Source organism: Capricornis sumatraensis, chromosome 2, assembly GCF_032405125.1.
Source record: "Capricornis sumatraensis isolate serow.1 chromosome 2, serow.2, whole genome shotgun sequence".
Lineage (NCBI taxonomy): Eukaryota > Metazoa > Chordata > Mammalia > Artiodactyla > Bovidae > Capricornis > Capricornis sumatraensis.
Window position 1 is genome coordinate 158,431,955 of NC_091070.1, and position 27,238 is coordinate 158,459,192.

Genomic DNA, 27,238 nt, shown 5'->3' on the forward strand with positions numbered 1-27,238 from the left:
ACCCAGAAGAGCAGAGCCTTTTATTTACTACTCAATAAAGTAGCTTTTATTTACTACTTTACCGTAAGTTCCCTGAACTTAACGGTAAATTTTGTTATCTGTAAGTTGTAGATCATGAAGTCATTCGAATGCCTAGGACATAGTAACTGCCCAGTAAATATTTGCTGAATAAATAGGTGAAAGAAAAATCTAAGAAAATCAAATGAAGTATTTTTTGAACACTTCTTGGGAACATGGCACTAAAATATTTCCCCTATCGTCAAGATATCTCTCTGGAGAAATATTTCAAAATGAATCCTGTGGATTAACTATTAGAACTCAAGGAAGAGAAGGATCCTAGTAGATTAGATCAGTATGAGTAGGCTTAAGGATGCAGAATAGACCTCACTAAAATTTGAATGATTGGTATGATTTATAAATGTAAAGAGGAAAAGAAATTGTTAGACAACAAGCATGTGTTGGAACTTAGTAAGATGAATTATTTCATTAAGTTTACCATGTTCTCTTTTTAATCCTAGTGGTGCTCAAGGATACCTTTCTTTCTTATTGCTTTCCAGGGCAGTGTTGGCCCTGTGGGACCAATTGGACCTTCTGGAATCCCTGGCCCAATGGTATGGTTCTGTTTCCATAATGGATATTTCACTTTGATTTCTCTATAATGTCACAAAGTATCACTTTCTTTTTTAGGGTCTTTCGGGCAATAAGGGCCTACCTGGAATCAAAGGTGATAAGGTGATTTAAATATTTACATTGTCATAGAGATAATTTTTTTTATCACATTTACTTTTCTTTTGAGTCAACACCACTTATAAAATACTTTTTATTAAAATATGGGATCCAATCTGTAATATCAATTATATAAGTTTTCTCAAAAGTAGGAAAAATAGAGAAATTATTCTCGTATAACTTGTATTTGCCTTCTTATCGCCACATTTGCATTGCTTAAGTGTCTTTGTATGAAACTGTGCTCCCCAGGGTGAACAAGGCATTGCAGGAGAGCAAGGAGAAACAGGGTATACTGGAGACAAGGTACCATTAGTTTTATATAAATACAAAAGAAAAAAACAGTGAAAATGTATGCATTCTTTAAAAAGAAAGGAGTACTCATTATTTCAAATCATGTATTTTTTTAGGATATAGTATCAATTTGATTCTGCATGTCTTGTTTGAAACATTTTCTCAATTTTTTTTTCAATAATTCCATGACTTCTTTTAATTGTTCGTAAGTAGAGGCATATCTGCTTTCTGTGGTGTAATAACTTCTCTCTTTACTGTTCCTTTAGGGTGCTGTGGGTTTTCCTGGACCGCCAGGGATAAGAGGAAAGCCAGGACCTTCAGTAGGTTTGAACTTTTGCTTGTCCTTTCTGACTCATGGAGTGCACACTATGGCATGACTCTTGATACCTGTTGGTGTTCGTGGAGTGTAAGAAGTAGGGTTTAAGTCTACCAGGATGGCATTTTCTCTCCAGTTTTAGAATACAGCTAATCCTTGAAGTTTTCCACTTACATCCCATAGATTATGGGACCTCACCCTCCTTACCTCCTCCATCCCAGTCCAAAGCCAAATTTCCATGAGCCTTAAAGATTTTGGTTAATCTATTATAGATAGAATTTAAACTAAGCAGTAGATTTTAAGCCAGAAAATATAAAGCAACCTTAAATAACACTGTAATTTATCCAAATAGCTGTTTCACTAAGGAAACATTCTGAAGAAAAGATAGCATGTCATTCTCTCTTAGGGGCCCAAATATTCTAGTTCCTTGTCTTTTTAAAATCTTTGAGGATCAATTAATTGAAATAAAAGGATACTATGTATCATAGTTAACCTGAAGCCTGGTAAACTATAAAACTAAAGTTACTGAATAGTTAAAAACATTTAAATAGAGTGGTTAAAACTTGAGTTAATGGTATATATCTACATATTAAAAATCATAGTAATGATTATATCTAAAATTCACAGTGTTTACAAAATGCCAGGCAGCTTCCCTTGTGGCTCAGACGGTAAAGCGTCTGCCTACAATGTGGGAGACCCAGGTTCGATCCCTGGGTCAGGAAGTTCCCCTGGAGAAGGAAATGGCAACCCACTCCAGTATTCTTGCCTGGAAAATCCCATGGACGGAGAAGCCTGGTAGGCTACAGTCCATGGGGTCGCAAAGAGTCAGACACGACTGAACGACTTCATTTCACTTCACTTCAGGCAGTATTCTAAGACCTATGCTTCTAGTTTAATCCTTAAAACAGTCATATGAATTTGGTACTATTCCTATTCCTATTTTACCTATGAGGAAAAGTGAGACACGGAGACTTAAATAACTTGCCCAAGGTCCCATAGTTAGTTGGTAGTCACCCAAGGAGACCTTGGTGACCACAGATGTCAGAGTCCATGTATGTAGCCACTGTGCCATAGTGTTTTATGCTTCAGTGTTTTAAGATTGTTTTAGGGTTTTATGCAACTCTTTGACCATGATTGTAGATCCAAAATGAAGTGAAAGTCGCTCAGTCGTGTCCGACTCTTTGCGACCCCATAGATGATACAGTCCATGGAATGAATTCTCCAGATCCAAAAATTAGATATAAAATTATAATTTAGTAATCTAACATTATAAAAGAGTGTTGTTTTCCTGAGCAATTTCACCATGTTTCTCTAACTCCACCCTCTCATCTTTAGATTGTTTATTTTTGCATCAAAGTAAGCAGCATTAACAGAGAAGGCAATGGACACCCACTCCAGTACTCTTGCCTGGAAAACCCCATGGACTGAAGAGCCTGGTAGGCTGCAGTCCATGGGGTCGCTAAGAATCTGATACGACTGAGCAACTTCACTTTCACTTTTTTTCACTTTCACACATTGGAGAAGGAAATGGCAACCCACTCCACTGTTCTTGCCTGGAGAATCCCAGGGATGGGGTCGGCGGCGGGGGGTGGGGGCGGTGCCTGGTGGGCTGCCGTCTATGGGGTCGCACAGAGTCGGACACGACTGAAGCGACTTAGCAGCAGCAGCTAGCAACATTAACTTACGTAGCATTACGTCACCATTCCTTATGACTTCTAACAGTGACAGCATTTTATATACATTTCCCAGGAATCATTTAATCCAAAGAGCAGTTGTTGGCATCTGTTTATCTAATGATATGTTGATGGTGAGCTTTGCCTTTACTACTTTTCACTCAGTTGACAGTGTACCCAGACTTGTGCCATGGATGTGAATCTCATAAGGGCAGGAGAATGGGTCAAGCTAACAAAAAGCTTCTGTTTTTCAAGGATGATTTGAAACCATGTAAAAGAAGCTTAACTATCTGCAGTGTTAGCAAAATACTTCTTTTGATAATAATGAAATGGTATGACATATTTTCTAAGGCCAGTACTAAGTAATAAATGGCATTATTCTCATGCTTTATAATTAATTACTTGAGAAAACTAGTCATATCATGCTTATATCAGGTAAACCTTTTTAATGCCTTCTTTACTCTTTGATTTAATTTACAATGATTGCATATTTATTGAAATTAGGGAAGGCTGGATAACTGGTCAAAATAACAGAGATGTAGATTTTGGTTCCAGCCTTGACACTGACCTGCTGTGACATTGGATATTTAACCACCATGGTATCTAGTTTCTCATGTTTAAAATGAGTGTCAGACTATATCATATGTAAGGTTCCTTGCAGCTCTGTGACTTTTTAATATTTTCCTCTCTTAGTAATAATGCTTATCAGTGTTTCTCTAGTCCAAGCTAAAGCAAAGACTTCCTGATTCACCTTTAACATGTTGTCTTAAAACCTTTAATTTTTTTCCTTCTGGAGTCACTAGACACTCTAATGTGGTACTTCCAGGCAGTGATTCAGGGAGCATGAAATGATGAGAGTGAGGCTTTTACTTATTCATATTATATGTTTCTGTACTATTCTAACAAAAAATGTTAATATCAGCAGGGATTACTTTGGTCAGAGACAGCTGATTATTTTTTGTTTGTTTTATCAAATCTTGAAAAATATGTACTTTGGACTAAAGATAGGATAAGAGACAGGAATTATTATCTGTGAGACCACCTTGACTTTAGACTCTCCCTTTATCACTTGTTTGTATCTTACTATTATTTAAAAAATTGTAGATGTTTGACTTAGAAACCTTTCCTAGTTATGGAAAGAGACACTTGTTTAATGAAAAATTTCTTACAAAAATCAGCAGCTATATTAAAAATAAATTGTACAAGGTGGTGTCTTTCTAAGGCATTTGCTCCCTATCATGCAACGAATGCCAAAGTCATGAATGTCTTTATTCTTTTATGTCTCCGACTTTTGGTTTTCTGTTATCTACAGTGTTAGTGTCACTGATACTGTTTTCAAATGGATCTAGGTTGTAACATGAAAGAATGTTTTCAAGATAAAAGAATGGTCTGATCTAGGAGGTTTTTAACATTCTGAAATAGGGAAACTTATACTCTGCAAGTATTTAAAAACTAGCGAAAATTACCTATCTGAAGTTAAGAAATATTGTTTTTTTAAAGAGAAAAAACAAAGTCAATTATGTCCTTTTCATATTTTAGGTAGAAGTTGCTACCATTTATAGAAGTTTACTTGGTCATTATTCAGTTCTTTACATTTCTATAAAGGTAAATTGACATTCAAGGAAACTTGCAGTTGAAGTTTTTCAAAATGAAAATTTTTCTGAAGGATAAATAAAATTATCCCACAAGTTCATGTTCTTAAATATCAGGTTGTGGATCAACTTTTCTGATAACAAAGGCCTGCTGTATTCCATTTTTTCCTCAAGCTTGTAAATTTAGCGTCTTGTTTAGATTTTGCCACTAGAGGGCCTCAGTGAAAATGCTGTTTCTATCTGAGGTACTTTTCATTTCAAGAATTTGACTCCCCTAGATATACTCACTATGGAGTATGATTTTGATTATTTAGGGGAACTTAAGTGAACTTCTGCATAAGATTTGACTACTTTTCTCTAGGTTTATTTGTAGGTGTACTGTGTACTGCTTAAGTCCAGAGACTGTAGCACTGTATGAGGAAGAATTTAGTACACATGGAAAACTATGCTTTACTTCTTGGAAACTGGATACACCCATGTACAGAAGAGTTTATTGTTAATAAATTCAAGAAATTTTATATATTCTTTGACCTGTTGTCAGATTTGAAACTCACATAGAAATTTAATATGACAAAAATAATGAATTCAGTTGTTCTGATGAAAACAAGGATATCAGACTATTGGCCGTCCATGTTCTGTAGTTTCACCTCTTGAGAGCATCACCAACCCTCTCCAGGATCAGGCTTTTACTCTTCTTCTCCAGCCCTGATTTCACATTGTTAATCTGAATGTCAGAAAATGGCTGCAGAGATATAGAAATCAAAACTTCAGAAGTTTAATCAAAGGATCAAAGCAGTCTAGGAATTCTAGGTAACACCCAGGAGATGAGCGAGGATGTGAATGGGAGGATTAATAGTCATAAAACTGATCAACATTTAATGAGTCCGTTCTGTGTGCTAAGCACCGTGCTTATCACTTTACATTTGTCTCATCTGTTTCTCACAGTGACTGTAAGACTGTCAGTAACATTATTATTATTCCTGTTTTATTGGTGAGAAAATAGGCTGAGAGAAGTTAAGCTACAGGTGTTTAAACCCAGGTGATTCTTAATTACTAAATCAGGCTCCTTATAGTTACCAAAGGAGAGAGAATTTTTCAAAGGCAATCCTAGAATTCTAATTGTTCATGAAAGCAGTTCCTATCTAGAGTTTCCTACTTTGTTAAATCAAACTTTATTCTCTTATCTTTGGATAACACACACCCACACCACAATTATTTTCCTTCATTTGATTTCCATTAAATTGTATCTCTAATATTTAGAGGTAAATATGTATAGATCTATATATATATATCTTACATATTAAGTTTCATACAATGATGATGATTTTAAGTCTTTCTGAATAGTCATTACAACTTTGAAATAATATATCAACTGCTGTTTGCCAGAAAGTCATTACAACTTTGTGTGACATAATATATTTAGTAGTTTTTACATACTATGTTTCCTTTTTCAATCATATTTATTAAATTAATGTTTATACTTTGATTTCTCTCCCCCAACCTCCACATTGTAGGGCCAAACAGGTGACCCAGGACTCCAGGGGCCATCTGGCCCTCCAGGACCAGAGGTAAAATGTTGGTGGGAATGTAATTTATTTAAATAAATGTCATAGCAATTAAACTTGATTAGTTAAGCCTTTTATATTATAGGCTTAAGCAAGATTCTCTTTAAAGTTTATATCTTTGTAAACAGTTTGGACTAAATGTTTTCTGTTATGTCTGGAGGTATGCAACAGTGATCTCCAGAAAATAGAAAAGGTATAGCCACATAGTCCTGGTTAGATCACAGTTGATTTATTTGTTCTGCACAACAACTACTAGTAACACATAGGTGGGGCTTGCAGTCAAATTTCAGAACATAAATGCCATTGAATTTTTAATGCAGACTGCTTCCAATTTTTTCATGTGTGCATATCATTTGGATCTCATATTCTGAAACAAACATGAGTGAGTCTGTAGTACATGCATAAGATTTGCTTGTATAGTATATTCTTTGAAATTCTTACTTTGGCTTAATCCTTGATGTAGAGGGGCTTTTTCTTTTCTGCAAGACTACATATGACATAAACTTATGAGATGAACATTTAAGTTTTTAAAAAAAATCATTTAATGAGTCAAAGATATACTACATGGAGATAAGTTTCTGAAGCTCACCCTAGTTCAAAAATATAAACCAAAATATAGGCATACATAAATATATAACCCTGTAGTCCATGGGGGAACAAAGAGTTGGAACAACTGAGCGACTAAACAACAAAACATATAAATACACATTCACATCTAATTCAGAGTCACAGATGCAGCAGTAACACTGAGAAAGTAGATTTGGCTTCACAATAAATAAATTAGATCAATAAAGTCTCCATAGTGTCAAAGCAGTAGGCGGAGTTTCTAGGAATAGTGCTATCTTGATGCTTTCTCCTTCTCTTTGTAAACTCTGTTTCTTACTCCACAACTGTCTTTCAGAATTAGCTAATTTCTTTTAGCAAATGTCTATTCTTACTGACTGTCTAATTTAAAAACATATTAGAGGTTAATGGTTCAAAAATCAAAACAATATAATTGCATCTAGTTTTAATAATAGGTAATAGGAGGTAAAATAGAGCAATGTATTGATGTCATAATGCTGGGAGGAATGAAATTGTTTATAGCAATAAAATTTATTATTAACAGACAAAATAGTAATTAACTGATTAATCTATTTATCTTTTTTATGAGCCTGCATGCTTTTAATCATTTGTCATAAAAACATTCCTGGAATGAATCGTATTTACCTGTCTTCATCATACTGAGGATATAGAATCTAACTAATCTTTTATTATCTTTAAAGGTTATTTTTATGAACATGGATTACTGTATTGTAATTTTAGTTACATATGGTATATATCCTAGAAGGAGTGTGTCATCTCCTTGCTATCAGTGTGTTTAGAATTGTTTCCTTTTCTTTATAAAGCCAGGTTAAAGTATGCATGGGCCATGTTTTCACTCATCACTTAATTTTCCAGAAATTATTTTCTCTGTTGCTTTTGAAATTTTATGATTTTCAGTCACCATTCAGAGCATTGCCTAACTGTCTTTGAGTCCTGGTAGGTACTCAGTCCCAACATACACCAGTTCTTCCTCCTTTTGTTGTTCAGTTGCTAAGTCACATCTGATTCTTTGTGACCCTATAGACTTCAGCACGCCGGGCTCCTCTGTCCTTCACTATCTCCCAGAGTTTGCTCAAATTCATGTCCATTGAGTCAGTGATACTATTTAACCATCTTGTCCTTTGCCACCCACTTCTCCTCCTGCCCTCAATCTTTCCCAGCGTTAGGGTCTTTTCTAATGAATCGGCTCTTTGCATCAGGTGGCCAAAGTGTTAGAGCTTCAGCTTTAGCATCAGTCCTTCCAATGAATACTCAGGGTCGATTTCCTTTAGGATTGATTGGTTTGATCTCCTTGAAGTCCAGGGGACTTCCACGAGTCTTCTCCAGCAGCACAGCTAGAAGGCATCAATTCTTTGGTGCTCAGCCTTCTTTATGGAACAACTCTTACATCCATACATGACTACTGGAAAAGCCATAGCTCTGACTATACGGACCTTTGTCGGGTGCTTTTTAATATGCTATCTAGGTTTGTCAAAGCTGCTTTCCTTTCAAGCAGGAAAGGTTAGTCATAGGTTTCCTTTCTTTTAGCTTCATGGCTACAATCACCATCTGCAGTTATTTTGGAGCTCAAGAAAATAAAACCTGTCCCTGCTTCCCTTTTTCCCCCTTCTATTTGCCATGAAGTGATGGGACTGGATGCCATGATCTTAGTTTTTTGAATGTTGAATTCTAGGCCACTCTCCTCCTTCACTCTCCTCTCCATTTTCACTCTCCTCTTTCACCCCCATCAGGAGACTTTCTTTAGTTCCTCCTCACTTTCTGCCATTGGAGTAGTACATCTGTGTATCAGTGGTACATCTGCTATTTCTCCTGGCTGGCAGTCTTGATTCCAGCTTGTGTTTCATCCAGCCACATTTCGCATGATGTATTCTGCATGTAAGTTAGATAAGTAGGGTGACAGCATACTGCCTTATCATATTCCTTTTCCAATTTGGAACTAGTCAGTTGTTCTTGACTGGTTCTGACTACTGCTTCTTGATCCACATACAGGTTTCTCAGGAGGTCATCTGGCATTCCCATCTCTTTACAAATTTTCCACAGTTTGTTGCGATCCACACTGTCAAAAGTGTTAGCGTAGTTGATAAAGCAGAAGTAGGTTATTTTTCTGGAACTCTTTTGCTTTCTCCATAATCCAGTGAATGTTGACAATTTGATCTTTGGTTCCTCTGCCTCTTTGAAGCCCAGCTTGTTTATCTGGAAGTTCTTGGTTCACGTACTGCTAAAGCCTAGCTTGAAGGATTTTGAGCATAACCTTCCTGGCTTGTGAAGAGAGCACAATTATATGGTAGTTTGAACATTCTTTGGAATTGTCCTTTTTGGGGACTGGAATGATAACTGACCTTTTTCCAGTCCTGTGGCCACTGCTTACCTATTTTAAATTGTTTATGAGGCTAAAGATGCAACCTGTGTTCTCTCAATAAGTGGTGCAAGGTTGTTTTGGGAAATGGAGCTAAATCCACAGATCATAATTCCTTCTTGATCATAGAAATATAATATGTAGGATTTCATATATAAGGCAGCACTTCTGTTTAAATCCTTCTTGACATTAGGCTCTTAGTAGAATTGTATGTCCAAGAATTTAAAATAGCATGTTTAACCATATATCAAGCCTGAAAAGTTTCTTGTTGGATAGCAGATGAATTTTCTCAGGTAAACAATCATATATGTTATGCTATATTTAGACTTTATCCTGTAGACAATGATCAAAAAATTTTAACCAAAGGAATACAATTATCAGAAATGTATTTCAATGTGTAAGTGGTAGATGGAACAAAGAAGAGAAGGAGACCGGGAGAGATGATAAGGAGGAGAAAAAGGAGAGGTGGCAAGACTGTGGCTATTTGGGAGGATAATGCAAGGCCAAGGGGCTAATGATGAGGGCCTGTAAAAATAGAGAGGAAAGGACGGCTTCAAGAGATAATTAGGAAATATGATTCACAGCACTTGAATCACAGTCCAGTTCATTCAACTCATGTGAGAAAGGAATAAAAGATGCATGTAATAATTTTGGCTTGAACAGTTGGGGAGAATGTAGATCTTCATTCTAAAAACAGAATAAAAAAGGAGGAAGATATTTAGGGTGAGTGGAGATAATGCTTTGGTTTTAATTTTGTTAGGGCTAAAGTGCCTGTGGGATATACAGGAAATTAATCTTATAAACTTATAGAAAATTGTAGACTTGAAACTCAGAATGAATGAGAATTGAGGAGGTAGCCTGAGTACCTTGAGCAAATTACTTGCTTTGTGTGTGTGTGTGTGTGTGAATATTGCAATATATATGCTTAAGTTTATCTTTTATTAAATGGCTTCTCAGTTGTCCCAGAACCATTTGTTAAGCAATTTGTATTTGCAGCAGTGATTTTAAGATGTCACTGTTATCATATACTAAATTTTCATGGTTTTTGGGTCTATGTCTGAACTTTGTTTTCTGTTCCACTTGAATGGTTGTCTGTTCCTACACACTTGTCATGTTGTTTTAATGATAAGAAGCTCTATGATATTTTGTAACTTCATTGAAAAATAACTGGGAATAATCAGCAAATAAATTATATTTATAAAAGTATACAAAGTGATGACTTGATATACATTGTGGAATTATTATCATGATCAAGATAATTAGTACATCCATCACCTCATGTAGTTCTTTTAAATTAAAAAAAAATTGTTATTGGAGTTTAGTTGACTTACAGTGTTGTGTAAATTTTAAATGTAAAACAAAGTGAATTGGTTTGCATTTACATATATCCACTCTTCTTTAGATTCTTTTCCCATCTAGGTCATTACAGAATATTGAGTAGAATTCCATTGCTACACAGTAGGTCCTTGTCGACCTATTTTATATACAGTAGTATGTATATGTTAATCCCGAATTCCTAATTTATCTCCCTGCTCCTCTCCACTATCCCCTTTTGTAGCCATAAGTTTATTTTCTATGTCTGTAAGTCTATTTCCTTTTAGTAAAATAAGTTCATTGGTATCATTTTTTTTATATTCCACATATAAATGACGTCATATGATGTTTGTCTTTTGCTAACTTCACTTAGCATAAGAAACTATATTCATTTTGCTTCAGATGGCATTATTTCATTCTTTTATGGCTGAGTAATATTCCATTGTATATACATACACCTTTCGTTTGTTGATGGATGTTTCAGTTGCTTCCATGTCTTGGCTGTTGTAAATAGTACTGCAGTGAACTTTGGAGTGCACTTACCTTTTTGAATTATGCTTTTCTCTGAATATATACCCATGAGTAGGATTGTTAGATCATACTGTAGCTTTATTTTTAGTTTTATAAGGAGCTTCCATACTGTTTTTCATAGTGGTTGTACCAATTTATATTGCCACCAACAATGTTGAAGGGTTCTCTTTCCTCTACACTCTCTCCAACATTTATTGTTTGTAGATTTTTTGATGATGACCATTCTGATCAGTGTGAAGTAATACTTCACTGTACTTTTGGTTTGCATTTCTCTAATAATTAATTGTGTTGAACATCTTTTCTTGTGCTTTTTGGCCATCTGTATGTCTTCTTTGAAAAAATGTCTATTTAGATCTTCTGTCCACTTTTTTTTATTGGGCTGTTTGTTTGTTTTTTTTTATGTTGAGTTTCTTTTCATGTGCTGTATCAACACTGATTTTTGGCCTAATAGGTCTGTTTGTTTTAATGGGATGTACTACAGCTGTTGTCGATCCAGTTACATTGGGGCCACAACTGGTACTTATTTCTCCCTCCTTCACTATCCATTTCAAATCCCTTTCACTCTCACCTTCTTCTCAGTAGGTCTTGGTGACTTGTCTAGTGGCTAACCTGAACCGAGGGCATGAGCTTTTGTTTGGAGTTCCATTGTATCACCTGTATTCCACATAAATCCCTTCCTGCCTCTTTGGGATGAAGCAGTCTTTCCTCCTGTTTCTCCTGTTTTTCAGTCAATTAACCATGCCAAGTTGGTGACCTCTCTTTTTGTTTGCTTATATCTTGTCATAAAAAATCTAAAGTGCAGTGGTAGAAGCCATAATTTTTAGCTTAAGAGCTTTGCTGTGTCTCCTGTCAAGGGAGAGCCCCTTTGGGTATCAGGATCTCCATCCCTGTGAAGTCCAAGATTGTGGGGACAGAAAGCAAAAATTATCCTGTTTTACTAGAAGTGATGGCAGATAGGACCACACACACTTCTACTTCTTGGTTTCCAAACTTGTGTATCCTTCTTATTAGAGACAAAACATCCTCTGGGCTGGTTCTTCAGTTATAACTTTAGAAGGCAGTTCCAATGTTCCATGAGACTGGCTACCTCTAGATGGTACAAGGTGGATTAAGACAAATGGATCGTATCGTGGGGGTCACTTTTATATTTCCTTCAATGTAGAGATGCTGTGCTCTGTGGGCATCCATGCCTGTGGGTCAGGTATTCTGTAATTCCCTGGACAGTGGTGCTAGTTAAACCTATAAAGGGAGGAGAGGCACACTTAACTAAAATACCTGTCTCTGTAAAGATGAACTGCTAATACTTCTAGATTGAAAGGGGCCCACATGAATGTAAACTACCTTTCAATCTCTTAAAAATCATAAATGAAAAGGGTGCATTTGCCAGATCAGTGATTACACACCATGTGAAGGGGGTCTCAATCATCTGCTTGGGTAATAATATTATTCAATACATCTGACACAGCAGCTGCAACTGGGGCTGTGGTGGTCTACAGTCATTCTCCAGAATAAAACTGATCTCTGTAGGGGCTAGTCTGACAAATTAAACCATGCTCTAATAGAGAGCACAAACCCTACATGTTTTAGATCTTGAATGATGGTACTAATCTCGGACATTCTCTCCACATACAATTTTATTGGCACTTACGTGGATGTGTATTGTTGTTTAGTTGCTAAATCACATCTGACTCTTGTGACCGCATATACTATAGCATTCCAAGCTCTTCTGTCCATGGAATTTCGCAGACAAGAATACTGGAGTGCATTGCCATTTTTTCCTCCAGGGGATCTTCCTGACCCAAGGATCGAACCCACATCTCCTGCATTGGGAGGTAGATTGTTGACCACTGAGCCATCAGGGAACCCCATATAGATATTAGTGACTGGCTGATCCTTAGAACCAAAGGTCCATGTAACTATAGGAGTATCCTTGCCTTTCTGGCTCCTCTTTAAGAGAAAATCCAAATAAGTTACTAATTTTCACAGATCCTTTAGAGATGCCTACTTTTAGTTTATTTTATTTGTTTGGCTGCGCTGACTCTTCTTCGCTGCTCGCGGGCTTTCTCTGGTTGCAGAGAGCGGGGGCTACTCTGGTGTAGTGTGTGGGCTTCTCACCTTGATGGCTCCTTTTGTTGAGGAGCACAGGCTCCAGGCACTAGAGCTTCAGTAGTTGCAGCTCACTGGCTCGGTGGCTGTGGCACTCAGGCTTAGCTGCTCCATTGTAGGTGGAATCTTCCTGGACCAAGGATCAAACCCATGTCCCCTGCATTGCAAGGTGGATTCTTCATCCACTGTACCCCCAGGGAAGTCCTAGAGATACCTATTTTATGTTAATCACTAAAACAAACAAAAAAAATGGTGAATTAGATTAGGTCTTAACTTCAAAGAGCTTGAACCTGAGTTTGAGCAAGCTCCAGGAGTTGATGGACAAGGGAAGTCTGACATGCTGCAGTCCATGGGGTGGCAAAGGGTCGGACACAACTGAGCGGCTGAACTGAATACTAAATTCAGACTGTGTAAAGCCCCCACTGTCTCTTTTTCCCAAACATCAAGATTAATTAGGTTTGATAAAAATAGAAAATCAGGTCATTCTTTAATAGTCTAGGATCAGTGTAGTTCTCAGAGAAAATTAAGAAATAGCCAAAGAATTTCTTTCCTGAGGCCTCTGGTCTCTCCTGTGTATATTGTTTCCCTCTTGGGCATGAGTTCTTATCTATTTCAAACAACCAGTGTATCTTTTTCCTTCCATAATTTACCCTTCTTGTCAAAGCCTAGTTTTAGAGAAAGACCTGATAAATATATCTCACTTCCATCATTAACTGATTAACAGCTAAGGGCAATATAATTCCCTCTCAAGGATATTTACATTTCAACACTAAACAGAAAGCTGAAACTAACACAATGAATTTTGAGTTGTAGAATTTGACATTGGCATTGAAAAAACTATTCATCATTAAAGATCATCTGAACAAATGTCACTTCAAACTACTTAAGTTTTTTTCTTGCTTCTTAGCATTTTGCTTATTCCAGGTGAATTATTAAATTTCTGTAACGAAGTAAATATACCTGTGCATTCAGCTTTTTACAGAATTATAAATATTAGAGGTATCTCAAAACATGTACTTTTAAAACATAGTTGTTTTTTCTTTCCTTTGTTTTTTTTTTAATACTTTATTTTACTTTACAATACTGTATTGGTTTTGCCATACATTGACATGAATCCACCACAGGTGTACATGCGTTCCCAAACATGAACCCCCCTCCCACCTCCCTCCCCATAACATCTCTCTGGGTCAAATTTTTTCCATAATAGTTCTTTGTCTTTTATAAAAATATATGGAAAATACTATGCCAGACTGTTTTCTTTTTCTTTAACCATAATAATATCAGTTTTGAGCACTGACCTTATGCTTCCTCCCAGTTCTGGCAGTGAACCACCTTCAAATTTGGTAGCAGGATAGTTAGAATGTTTGTTTATTCAGCTGTTAACCTCCCTGGGCTACAGCGATTTCCAAGTAGTTGAATTTTGGATGATGTTCTTGGTAAATGAAGCCAGTTGTTTACAGCACAAGTGACCACTAATCACAGAGATACCAGAAGTGGACATGAAGTGGGCCCTCTTTTTCTACCAGGGTGGTCTTTATTAGAGACCAAAACTGAAGTTCATTTGGAGACTCTGCTCATATAAAGTCAAGCTGTGCTTCTAAATGTCTGTTTTAGCACTTTAGTGAACTTAACCAGAATAAGGCCGCCTGTGGCCAGCTATATGAGTTGAATAGAACTTAGTGCTTATGAATTCCCATCATTTAAACCAACTAGATCTTTGGCGTCTTTTACCACCTGGGTTTTGTTGGGTTAATTTGGTGTTCCTAGTTGTTACTCAGAAGGTAATGCTGAAAGAAAATGTGATTAAATCAGTCAATAAAAAAATTATTTCTTGAGTTCCTACGGTGGGCATGGTTGTGCCTGGTGAACACAGTAGGATATATTTGAAAATGTATGTATTATCCATAATTTGGGGAAATTTACAGCCTGCTTGAGAAAGACAAGATATGTACATATACTGTTACATAATGATAATGGCATCATGTGAGAATTAGAATAGTTAGTATAGTTCAGTGTTAGTAGAAAGAGATTAACACGAGATAGGATAATTAGGGAAGAGTTCATGGAAATGATGAATCTTGAATTAGATTGTTGATGAATAAGGGCAGGAAAGCAGGAGGGCGGTACAGACAGGGTAAATCGCACGAGCAGAGATGGACATCTAGGTACTGAACCATATTCATGGTGGATGTACGGACAGTGCTTAAAACTGGCTAGCTGATACAGAGTCCTTGTGTTGGTACAGAGTGACAGATAAAATTGTAAAAAGTAGATTGGTGCCAGTTGAATAAGGCCTTTGATTCCAAGCTGTGTCAGAAACAGTATTCAGTAGCCAGCCAATCCTAATGTCAGTGGTATTGTGGAAAAAAATATGGAACCTTCCCCCTTATCTCCCAGGTAAACCAGTGATAGTTGTATTGATTTGCCTGCTTTCTGCCCATTGGTCAGTTCGGTCGCTCAGTAGTGCCTGACTCTTTGCGACCCCATGGAGTGCAGCACATCAGGCCTCCCTGTCCATCACCAACTCCTGGAGCGTACTCAAACTCATGTCCATCGTGTTGGTGATACCATCTAACCATCTCATCCTCTGTTGTTTCCTTCTCCTCCCTCCTTCAATCTTTCCCAGCATCAGAGTCTTTTCTAGTGAGTCAGTTCTTCACATCAGGTGGCTAAAGTATTGGCGTTTCAGCTACAGCATCAGTCCTTCCAATGAATATTCAGGACTGATTTCCTTTAGGATTGACTGGTCTGACCTCCTAGTCTTCTCCAACACCACAGTTTGAAGTATCAATTCTTCCGTGCTCAGCTTTCTATATAGTCCAACTCTCACATCCATACATGACTACTGGAAAAATCATAGCTTTGACTCGATGGACCTTTGTTGGTAAAGTAATGTCTCTACCTTTTAATATGCTGTCTAGGTTGGTCGTAGCTTTTCTTCCAAGAAGCAAGCGTCTTTTAATTTCATGGCTACAATCACCATCTGCAGTGATTTTGGAGCCCCCCAAATTAAAGTCTCTCACTGTTTCCATTGTTTCCCCATCTATTTCCAATGAAGTGATAGGACCAGATGCCATGATCTTAGTTTTCTGAATGTTGAGTGTTACGCCAAGTTTTTCACTCTCCTCTTTCACTTTCATCAAGAGGCTCTTTAGCTTTTCTTCACTTTCTGCCATAAGGGTGGTGTCATCTGCATATCTGAGGTTATTGATATTTCTCCCGACAATCTTGATTCCAGCTTGGACTTCATCCAGCCTGGCATTTTGCATGATGTACTCTACATATATGTTAAATAAGCAGGGTGACAATATACAGCCTTGACGTACTCCTTTCCTGATTTGGAACCAGTCTGTTGTTCCATGTCCAATTCTAACTATTGCTTCTTGACCTGCATACAGATTTCTCAGGAGGCAGGTAAGGTGGTCTGGTATTCCCATCTCTTGAAGAATTTTCCACAGTTTGTTGTGATCCACACAGTCAAAGGCTTTGGCATAGTCTATAAAGCAAAAGTAGATACTTTTCTGGAACTCTCTTGCTTTTTCGATCCCATTAATGTTCACAAATTTCTATCTTTTCATACTCAGTTTAGATGGTAGTCCATGAATGGAATTTTCTGCCAATCTAGGATAAATCTTATCAGTTACTGTTAATAATAGTACTGTTGTCACAGTGAGTTAGACCTGAGGCTACTCAACAGATTAATGAGGATATCTTTCCACCCAAATAAGAGTTAACAACAACTAAGTCAACTGTCTCTGAAGGTGCTTCCTACTCCCAGTACTTGGTCTATAGCCATCTTTCCCAGTTCCTCCTCTTAGCAGGTGGTATAGTTGGGGACAACTTATTGCCTGGCTGACTGTACAGTTTGGTCATGTTCACTGGCAGTTCCCATGAATTCTTCCCATATCCCATCCTGTTATCATTTCTGGTGAAGCCCTCATACTTTCTCTTCCAGAAAGCTCTCTCTCCACCAGTATTCCATTCCCATCCCTAGAATCATCAGGGACTGTGAAGGATCTGATATTTTATCCTATTGGCAAGACAACAAGTTAGCTTAACCACTTCATAGATTCTAGGAGAACACACAAGGCTCCTGGGACAGAGACAAAGGATCATTTATTACTCTCAGCAGTAGTAGTTGCTGGAGTATCAACATTTTTTCACTGACTCAGTGATCTTCATTTCTCAGAGGGTGATGTGAAGAGAGCTGGGTGCTATTTGCATATGCAGTGGGTTGCATTATATAAGAGGAACTTTGAGCTGAGGTAACCTAGATCTTTTATAATGGGCAGCTATAAAAGATAATGGGTTCCAGAGAAAGACATTATTATCTGGACAGTAAGTATTGCTGCCTGTTACTGTAGGGGAAGACATTGTCTCTTTACTATGAAAAATTCCCTGAAGAGAGACTTGTAAGAGGAAAGCCAAGTACCTCATTTGTGTAAGGTGCAAAATTCGAGACTATGGAGCATTGTCTTCAGCAACATATTAAGTTAAATGTTGGAGGTATAAAGATGAGTGAGAGACATTCATTTCCCTCCCTCAGCTCACATATTGGAATAAAGAAACACATCCAAATTATAATATAGTGCATTAAGTACTAAAAAGTCATGTTAATAGTTATGTAGGAATATAAAGGAACAATGTTGGTGATTTTGACTAAGAGGAACTATGATAAGCTTCACAGATCATGATATAATTGAGTTGGTAACAAATTGTGTGATGAAGGAACCTGGGGCAGGGAGGTAAGACAGACTTCCAAGAAGATTGGCTGATGAAGAAATAGTAGCAACTTAACCAAATGCAAACATAGGGTAAGGATATTCCAGAACAGGTATATGATGAAGCTGTGTGTATTTAGAGAACTGCAGATAGTTCAGTGTTTTAGTCAGATCTATTTCCATTAAAAATGACAGAAACCTAACTCAAACAATTTTCAGCCAATTTTCAGGACTGGCTGAAGTAGTCAGGAAGTCCAGCAGTGCATGTGCCAAGAGGTTTCACTAGATACAGGAACTAGAGGAATATAACCAAGTTACCCTCATCTCCTAGTCTTAACTTATCTCTATTGGCTTCATTCACAACATGCTGTGGCAACAGTGGATTTTGGCAACTCTGGGATTATGTTGCTCTCAGAGTGATCGATTTTAGCAAAAGGAAAGCGCTCTTCTTTCTGCTTAGCTCTAGCAGAAATTCTAAAATGGACTGCGGCCAATCTGACTGGGATTAGGTCATCTTTAAATCAATCACAACATCCATTGGAACGGGAATACTGTAATTGGCAGGATTTGGATCATTTACCTACCCCTAAATACTGCGATGGGGACCAGAAGCACACACACTACAGATTGGGGAAGAGGGTCGTTTCCCAAAGAGATGGTGAGCAGATAAAAAGAAATGTCCTCTACATTTTATGCCTTTGGTTCCCTATATACCCTTCTTCCCACTTACATAGTTTTTCAAATGCCTTTGGTAATATGCTGCAGCCATCCACATAACTGAAAATACATTCCTTTTTCTCCAAAGAAAAATAACCCAACCTATTGGTCAGTTGTTGCTTTGAGCTCCAAGGCCAGGTTCTTTGGGTGAGGTGGATTCTCAGTGAGGCACAGATGTAAGTCTACATCTTAACTAGTCGGTATATGATATTAGAGAAAAGCAAGATGGCCACAATATTCATTCCATTTGGAAAACAAGAGAATGAGAAAAACATAGACTGCCCCAGGCCCATGGGTGAGTGTGAGTGTGTGTGTATGTGTGTGTGTGTGTGTGTGTGTGTGTGTGTGTGTGTGTGTGTGTGTGCGCTCAGTCATGTCTGATTCTTTGCAACCCTGTGGACTGTAGCTCACCAGGCCCCTCTGTTCATGGGATTCTCCAGGCAAGAATACTATAGTGGGTTGCCATTTCCTTCTCCAGGGGATCTTCCCCACCCAGGGATCAAACCCACGTCTCCTACATTGGCAGGCGAATTCTTTACCATTGAGCCACCTGAGAAGCCCCTGGCCCATAGTTATGTATTTAGAACAAATATGGGCAATTGATATAAACCAGTTCCCAGTAACAATATAAATCGAGTTTTTAAATCACCCAGCTTCTCACTCCCTACCACAAATTTACAATGAAATGAGAATCTAAGGTGAAGAGTCTTCAAAATATACATTCTATGAAACCAGGGAATATCTTCCTTCTCTAGTACATGTTCAGTACCAAGAACAATGCCTGACACATAGTAACTATGTGTTGAAGGAATGACTAGATACTCTTTAAGGTGCTCATAAGAATTCTAAATGAGTTAAATACATAGACAGTGAGTACCCACAATGATATTTATCTAAAGGTAAGTATTAAATCACAGTCATGTTATTATCTCCAAAACATTCTGAAGTCTGAGTTTCGCTGATTTTTATTTGAGTACAAATTTTCTGAGGTTCTTTGAATGGTTGACAGCTATTGTTTACCAAAAAAAAAAAAGGTGGTTATATAAAATATTGCTTTTTGTTTTACAGTTTTATTGAAGTATAATTTATATACAGCAAAGCTGCATATAGTTAAATTGTATAATTTGATAATTCTTGACATATGTTTACCTTGTAAAACAGTCACCAAAATCAAAATAGTGAACTTACTCATCAAACCCCAAAATTTCTTTGTTCACCTTTGTAATCTTTCCATTTTGCCCTTCATGTTCCTCCCTTCCCGAGTCTACTACAGAACTGCTCTTTGTCACTATAGGTTATCCAAACTTAAGTATCAAATAATGATCAAAATAATTTATTTAAAATTATAAGTTTAGTGATAGTTTTCTATAGCTTTCTGTAGAATAAAAGACTTGCAGCTGACTTTGAAGGGTTTATTTCGTGTGTGTGTCTTCAAACACTCTGTAAATACTATTTAAGCAAAGTTTTATTCAGGAGACAGTGTATGCTATCTTGTAAGGCATTTTATCATCTTTGTGGATTTTCTCTGCTGAGTTTTTAGAATATTAAATATAAATGGAATTTAGAGTTCAGCTGTGCTATTTTTACTGCTTAAATGTACAGAGTTGCAAAAGGGAAAAATATAAATAGCAATAATCATTTGCAAAGATTTTCATCAGTATCATAATGAAAAAAATCTGGTTTTGATGGATTTTTAGATCTAAAACAGCAAGAAAATGAAAGCGAGCCAGATACTTGGATGAATTCTTTATTCTGCATTTCTTTTTCCAGAAGCTCATGCTTTCTGTTTGTGGTTTTCTCAGAAGACAGAGCAGTTTCTTAATTTGCAGTTACACACTGTGTTACAGTTTAGTTTCTATAATTTACTGAGAAACTGATTTTTTTACTTTTGTCCTATCCAATATTTTTCTTGGCATTAACTTTTGGATGGATTATCCTCACTCAGAAAAGATCATTTTAATCTTCTTTTATTACTTTCGTACTTGGACTCAGTATATTCCTTGACATGGCATGTACTTCCACAAATGCTAAAGAACAAAATCTTATGATTGTTTTTTGGATCCATTTCTCAAACCAGATTACCCCCTTTCAGAATCTCTCTCCCTCTGAATGCATTCATTTCTTGTTTGCATATGTAAAATTTAAACCTATTTATAGAATATATACTAATTGGTGATTTTTTCAAAGGGTAACTTTAGAAACTGCATAATTGAAAATATAATTATTCAAATAGAATTTGTTTTTAATGTGTTCATCAATTCCAGCCATCAAATATTTATTTATTGTACTGTGTGCCCAGCACCAGATGAGGATTTGCATAACTTTGCCCTCTACTACTACTAAGTCGCTTCAGTCGTGTCTGACTCTGTGCCACCCCGTAGATGGCAGCCCACCAGGCTCTGCCGTTCCTGGGATTCTCCAGGCAAGAATACTGGAGTGGGTTGCCATTTCCTTCTCCAATGCATGAAAGTGAAAAGTGAAAGTGAAGTCGCTCAGTCGTGTCCGACTCTTAGCGACCCCATGGACTGCAGCCTACCAGGCTTCTCCGTCCATGGGATTTTCCAGGCAAGAGTACTGGAGTGGGGCGCCATTGCCTTCTCCACTTTGCCCTCTAGGAGTTCATAATTTGTATGTTACCCTATTTTAAGTGATTTTTTTATTTTATCTTTTCTCAACATGACTATTTTTCAAAGCAATGCCTTCCTCTTTGTTTAGACTTATAAACTACCCAGAAGATAAATTTAAGCCAAATCACATTGTATTATGTATGTAATGCACAATGTATATAGAAATCAATGAAAAAATCTTGACAGTTAAATGACATAAATGTCACTCATCTGTAATAACAGAGTATCTAAAGTAACATTACAAAAAAATTATTTGTATCCCTGGAAATGCTTAGGCACCATGTTAAAGAGAAGTGAATAAATGAGCCCCAAATTCGCCCCAAAATTATTTAAAAAATAAATAAAAAATAAAGCTATATTATAAAATAACATAAAAGTGGAAATTTCCCCAAATATATGCTTTATTTTTAATCTATTATAATTGAATGTGCTATTACTTCCAAAACTATTCAAATTCTGAATTTGACAAATTTTATCTGGGGCCGGGTTCAATGAATAAATTCTGTTTTCTTTCTTTCAAATCATAACAAACTGTTGCTCACCAAAGAGCAAATGATTTTCTAAAACACCCAATACCAATTAGCTTTTATTTGTATAGCTTTATATAGGTATAATCGAGGTGTATATTTATCATATGAAAAGTGAAAGTGAGAGTCCCTCAGTTGACGTCTGGCTCTTGGCATCCCCATGAATGGTAGCCCACCAAGCTCCTCTGTGAATGGAATCCTCCAGGCAAGAATACTGGAGTGGGTTGTTGTTCAGTCCTTCAGTCATGTCTGACTCTTTGTGACCCCATGAACTGCAGTATGCCAAACTTCTCTGTCGTTCACTCTCTCCTAGAGTTTGCTCAAATTCCTGTCCATTGAGTTGATGATGCCATCCAGCTATCTCATCCTCTGGTGTTCCCTTTTCCTTCTGTCTTCAATCTTTCCCAGCATCAGGGTATTTTCTAATGAGTCAGTTCTTCCCATCAGGTGGCCAGAGTATTGGAGCTTCAGCTTCAACATCAGTCCTTTTAATGAATATTAAGGTATTTCCTTTCGATTGACTGGTTTGATTTCCTTGCAGTCCAAGGGACTCTCAAGAGTTTTCTCCAACACTACAGTTCAAAAGCATCAATTCTTTGTGCTCATCCTTCTTTATGGTCCAACTCTCACATCCATACATGACTACTGGAAAAGCCATAGCTTTGACTAGAGGGACCTTTGTCAGCAAAGTGATATCTCTGCTTTTTATTACGTTGTCTGTTTCTCATAGCTTTTCTTCCAAAGATCAAGTGTCTTTTAATTTCATGGCTGCAGTCACTGTTTGCCCTGATTTTGGAGCCCAAGAAAATAAATTCTCTCACTGTTTCCATTGTTTCCCCATCTATTTACCATGAAGTGATTGGACCAGATGTCATGATCTTAGTTTTTCAGATGTTGCATTTTCAGCCAGCTCTTTCACTCTCCTCTTTCACTTTCATCAAGAGGCTCTTTAGTTCCTCTTCACTTTCTGCCATAAGGGTGGTGTCATCTGCATATCTGAGGTTATTGATATTTCCCCTGGCAATCTTGCTTCCAGCTTGGGCTTCATCTAGCCCAGCATTTCGCATAATGTACTCTGCATATATACAGCCTCAGTGTACTTCTTTTCCAATTTTGAACCAGTCTGTTGTTCCATGTCCAGTTCTAAATGTTGCTTTTTGATCTACATACAGGTTTCTTAGGAGGCAGATCAGGTGGTCTGGTAGTCCCAATTTTTTAAAGAATTTTCCACAGTTTGCTGTGATCCACACAGTACTGAGTTATACAAATAACCTTTTCTATCTTCATCTGGTGATGGTTTCACAGGTTACACATATGTGAAAAATTATGAAGTTGCACAATTGAAAATATACACCATAGCTCAGATGGTAACGAATCAGCCTACAATGTGGGGGACCTGGGTTCAACCCCTAGATTGGGAATATCCCTTGGAAAAGGAAATGGCTACCCACTGGAAACTCCATTATTTCTCTTAGTATTTGAGATTTTGATGTTTCCCCTAAAAATAAATCTTACTTCCAGAATCTTCCATTTTTCCCTAGTTTTCATCTTCTGACATAAGGCTGCTTCTGCACTTTTTCCCTACTCGGTCCCTGTAAATTGGCCTTACCAAGGAGGTAGAAAACATTTATTGCTGTTTATTGACTAACCTGGTAAGAAGTGCTCCAGAATATCTCCATGTGCCTAACTATTGTAAAATATAAATGAAAGATAGATAGCCATTCCCTTCACCAGAGAGTTTTCTCAACCCAGGAATGGAACCCAGGTCTCCTGCATTGCAGGCAGATTTACCATCTGAGCCACGGTGTATATTTTAAATTGTGTAATTTCATAATTTTTCATTTATGTGCCACCTGTGAAACCATCACCAAGATCAAGATAGAAAAGGTATTTATCAAACTCAACACTTTCTCACATTTTGTAATCCCTCATTTTGTTTTCCTGCCCCAGTTCTTCCCAGGCTACCACTGATCTGCTTTTTGCATTTTAGATGAATTTGCATTTTTCCAAAGTTGTATGTAAATGAATTCACACAGTATGTACTCTTGTTTGGTCTGACTTCTTTTACTTAGCATAATGTATTTGAGATTAATCCAGGCTGCCACATCCAGGTTGTTTCATTTACCAATATACCATAATTAGTTTATCCATTGAATTAATTATTGTGGATTATTTATCCATTTACCATTTTAAACTTTTTTTTTAACCTAGAAGAACTATATATTTCAAAATAAAACAGACTTACTACTCCTATTAAAGAGGTACTAATGTGCTCAATGGATACCATAGAACATTATATTTATCCTATTAGGACACTTTGCCAGAGTAGTAAAGACAATGTTTTACTTTTATGACTTAGGAAACTAATGGAATCTGTTAGTGCTTTAATTTTCATGCTTTGCTTTAAAAATGGATGTGAATTAGGCTCCAGCTTTTAGTGATCAGAGAATAATAAAACATTGTTTTTACTGGAGAGAATGCTGAATCACTCTTCTCAGTACAGTAAACAAATGTTAGAAGTCCAAAAATAGAAGACACATTTTACTTATTATTTTTAAAGCTTCTTGACTTTTCTGCTTCTTGATAAAAAATGGTGATTAAACTATTTCTATTAAAGAGGCACCAGATGCAAAATACAAAATCAAGATACAAAAAATCAGTTTTCTTTTTTTTTTTCAGTTGTCTCAATACACTAATATCAGAATGAGACCTTAAAACAATCCCATTTGCCTCAAAACAAAACAAAACAAAAACCTAGGAATGAATTTAATCATGGAGCTGAAAGACATGTATACTGAAAACTGTAAGACATTGATGAAAGAAACTGAAGGAGACACAAATAAATGAGAAGATATTCCATGTTCATTGACTGGAAGAATTATTAATATTGTTAAAATGTCCATACTTGTCTAAGTGATCTACAGATTCAGTGCAATCCTTATCAAAACTCCAGTGGCATCTTTCACAAAAATGGAACAAACCATCCGACTCTTTGTGACCCCACGGACTGTAGCCTACCAGGCTTCTCCATCCATGGGATTCTCCAGGCAAGAATACTGGAGTGGGTTGCCATTTCCTTCTCCAGTATGGAATCATAAGTGATAACAAATAGCCAAAGCAACCTTGAGAAAGAAGAAAGAAGTTGGAAGCATTATACCTCCTAGTTTTAAACTACATTACAAAGGTTTAGTAATTAAAATAGTATGATATTGGTATAAAAACAGACACATAGATTAGTGGAACAAAATAGAAAGGAAAAAAAGAAAGATCAGAAATAAACCCATCCACATATGGTCGGTTAATCTATGACAGAGGAGCCAAGAGTATATACAGTGAGGGAAAGGACAGTGCATATAGTAATGGTTTGGGGAAAATTGAACAGCACATGCAAAAAAAATAAAATAAAATAAATTTGACCTCTATCTTACATTATTCACAAAAATTAACTCAAATTGGGTATAAAGCTTGATTGGACTACCTGAACCATAAAACTCATAGAAGACAACACTGGCAGAAGCTCCCTGACATTAGTCTTGGTGATGACTTTCTTTTTCTTTTACTCTTTGACACCAGAAGCACAGACAACAAAGGCTAAAATAAACCAGTAAGTAAGTAAGTCATAGGAATGTAATGTATAACATGGTGGGATAGTTAATGATACTGTATTGTATATTTGAAAGTTGCTAAGAGAGTACATATAAAAAGTTATCACATACACAATTATAACGATGGTGATGGATGTTAGCTAGACTTATTGTAATAATCATTTCTATGTATATACAGGTGTTTTACCCTGAAAGTAATATGTTATATATCAATTATATCACAGTCTTTTTTTAAAGAAATCTCCAGAAATCAAACTCCTAGTCCTTTTCCTCAGTAAGGTGTTATGTTTTCAGTTGTGATGTGACCATAGAGATAGTGAAGTGCATTGTGGAAGAAACCATTTTGACTTTTCAATATTTACCAAAATATTTTAAATGAAAAAATCAGAATTAGAGCGTTTTATTATATTTTTAAATTTTCTTTCTATATAGTTTCATGCCAGTATAGTTTTTTAAAATGAAAGTTATAGACGCTGAACAGTGTATTTTTAAATCTTTCAATTTCTAAGCTCTTTGAAATTTTGCTACTTGGCAATGGTAGCCGTGTCCTGTCATTTGATTAACAATTTCAACAGTAAATTTGAAAGTTAAAGGATATCTTTTATAGATATATATTATCGTTAAAATACAGTTGACCAAGGTTAACTCTGATTTTTATATTTTAAATATATTATTATTTAAAAGGTAAGATCTTTACCTGATGGTAACCCAATCCATACCAAAAATTCAGGTATGGAATTTTTTATATAATAAAAATATTCTCTGGCCAAGTTTCTGAGGTATACTATTTGAAGAGCATTCCCCCCCATGCCCTCTTTTTAATAACTAAATTGATGTGCTTCTGAACTTTTAAATAAAGTTTTAATTTTAAAATAGTCAACTTAAATGGCTATAATATAGGATCCAATTTTTTGACATCTTTTGTCTCTTATTCCCTCATCTTTGGTACTTTTGTCTTTTTCACATTCCTTTACTATAATTTTCATGTTTAAAAGGAGCCGATGTTCATGTATATACTCCATAGTCCAAGTTAACCCAGAAGCACAATACCGTTTTTTTTTTTTTTACTGTTCTATTGAACATAAATTTCAGCCACTGAAAACTATATAAAACAAATGTACAGCACAGGCATTTATAAGACAAATGCTCTTACAACTAATACAAAGTTTAGGAATGAGACTGCCGGTTATCCCCAGAAACTTTTATCGATACCAACCCAGCCACGAGCCTCTTTTCTCCTTCCGAAAGTAAGCAGTTCCTCTTTTATAGTTTATCACTCAAGTGCACATCTTTTAAAACTATTGTTTAGTCTTTTTTTTTTAAGTCTTGTTTCTTTCAGTTTAAAAGTTCTTTTTCCATTGTTTTTTCCCCACTTTATAATCGTTGAAGATCCCCTGTCATTTAACGTGTAGAGTTTCCAACAGCATGGGTTTTGCTGATTATAGTCTCATGATGCAGATAAGCACGTTTTCTCCCTCCTCTGTATTTCCTGCAAATTAGTAGTCACATATAGAGGCCTGACCAAAGTCTGTTTTGCTTGTTTGTTTTTGGCAAGACTGTGGGTGATATTGTGTTCTTTCATCAGGAAGCACAAATCAGTAACAGTTGTGATGCTTCAATTCCCTATATATTAATACATTAGATCATGTAGGGTATTGCAAAATGGTGATATTCTTGCTCTCTCTCTCTGGGTTTTTTTTTTTTTTTTGGTTTATTGGCTTGACTACATCCCCTAATCTGCTCTTTGGTTAGTTATAGTGTGTATAGAAAAGGTAGAATAAACATTTGATTCTTCACCTTTGTTTACCAGTTTTGGAAATGAGTTGGCTCTCTTTCAGCTTCTAAATGTGAATAATTTTTTGTTACTGTATCATTTTGAACTTTTTAATTTAAACATATTTGACATGTTTCATTCCATTGCAATTTTTATCCTTATTGAAGTTCATATTATCTCATATCTGGCTGGTGAGATCCTTTTCAGACTCC

At 36.4% G+C, this 27,238-nt stretch overlaps 1 protein-coding gene across 1 annotated transcript in view; it reads left to right on the forward strand.

The window, feature by feature from the left end:
• COL24A1 (collagen type XXIV alpha 1 chain) overlaps nucleotides 1–27,238 on the forward strand; it is a 378,135-nt gene that overhangs the window by 131,128 nt on the left and 219,769 nt on the right. The window contains exons 14-18 of the mRNA XM_068961180.1: nucleotides 558–611; nucleotides 688–732; nucleotides 976–1,029; nucleotides 1,284–1,337; nucleotides 6,113–6,166. Of these exons, the coding sequence (XP_068817281.1) occupies nucleotides 558–611; nucleotides 688–732; nucleotides 976–1,029; nucleotides 1,284–1,337; nucleotides 6,113–6,166 (261 nt within the window). The remainder of the gene's footprint in view (nucleotides 1–557; nucleotides 612–687; nucleotides 733–975; nucleotides 1,030–1,283; nucleotides 1,338–6,112; nucleotides 6,167–27,238) is intronic.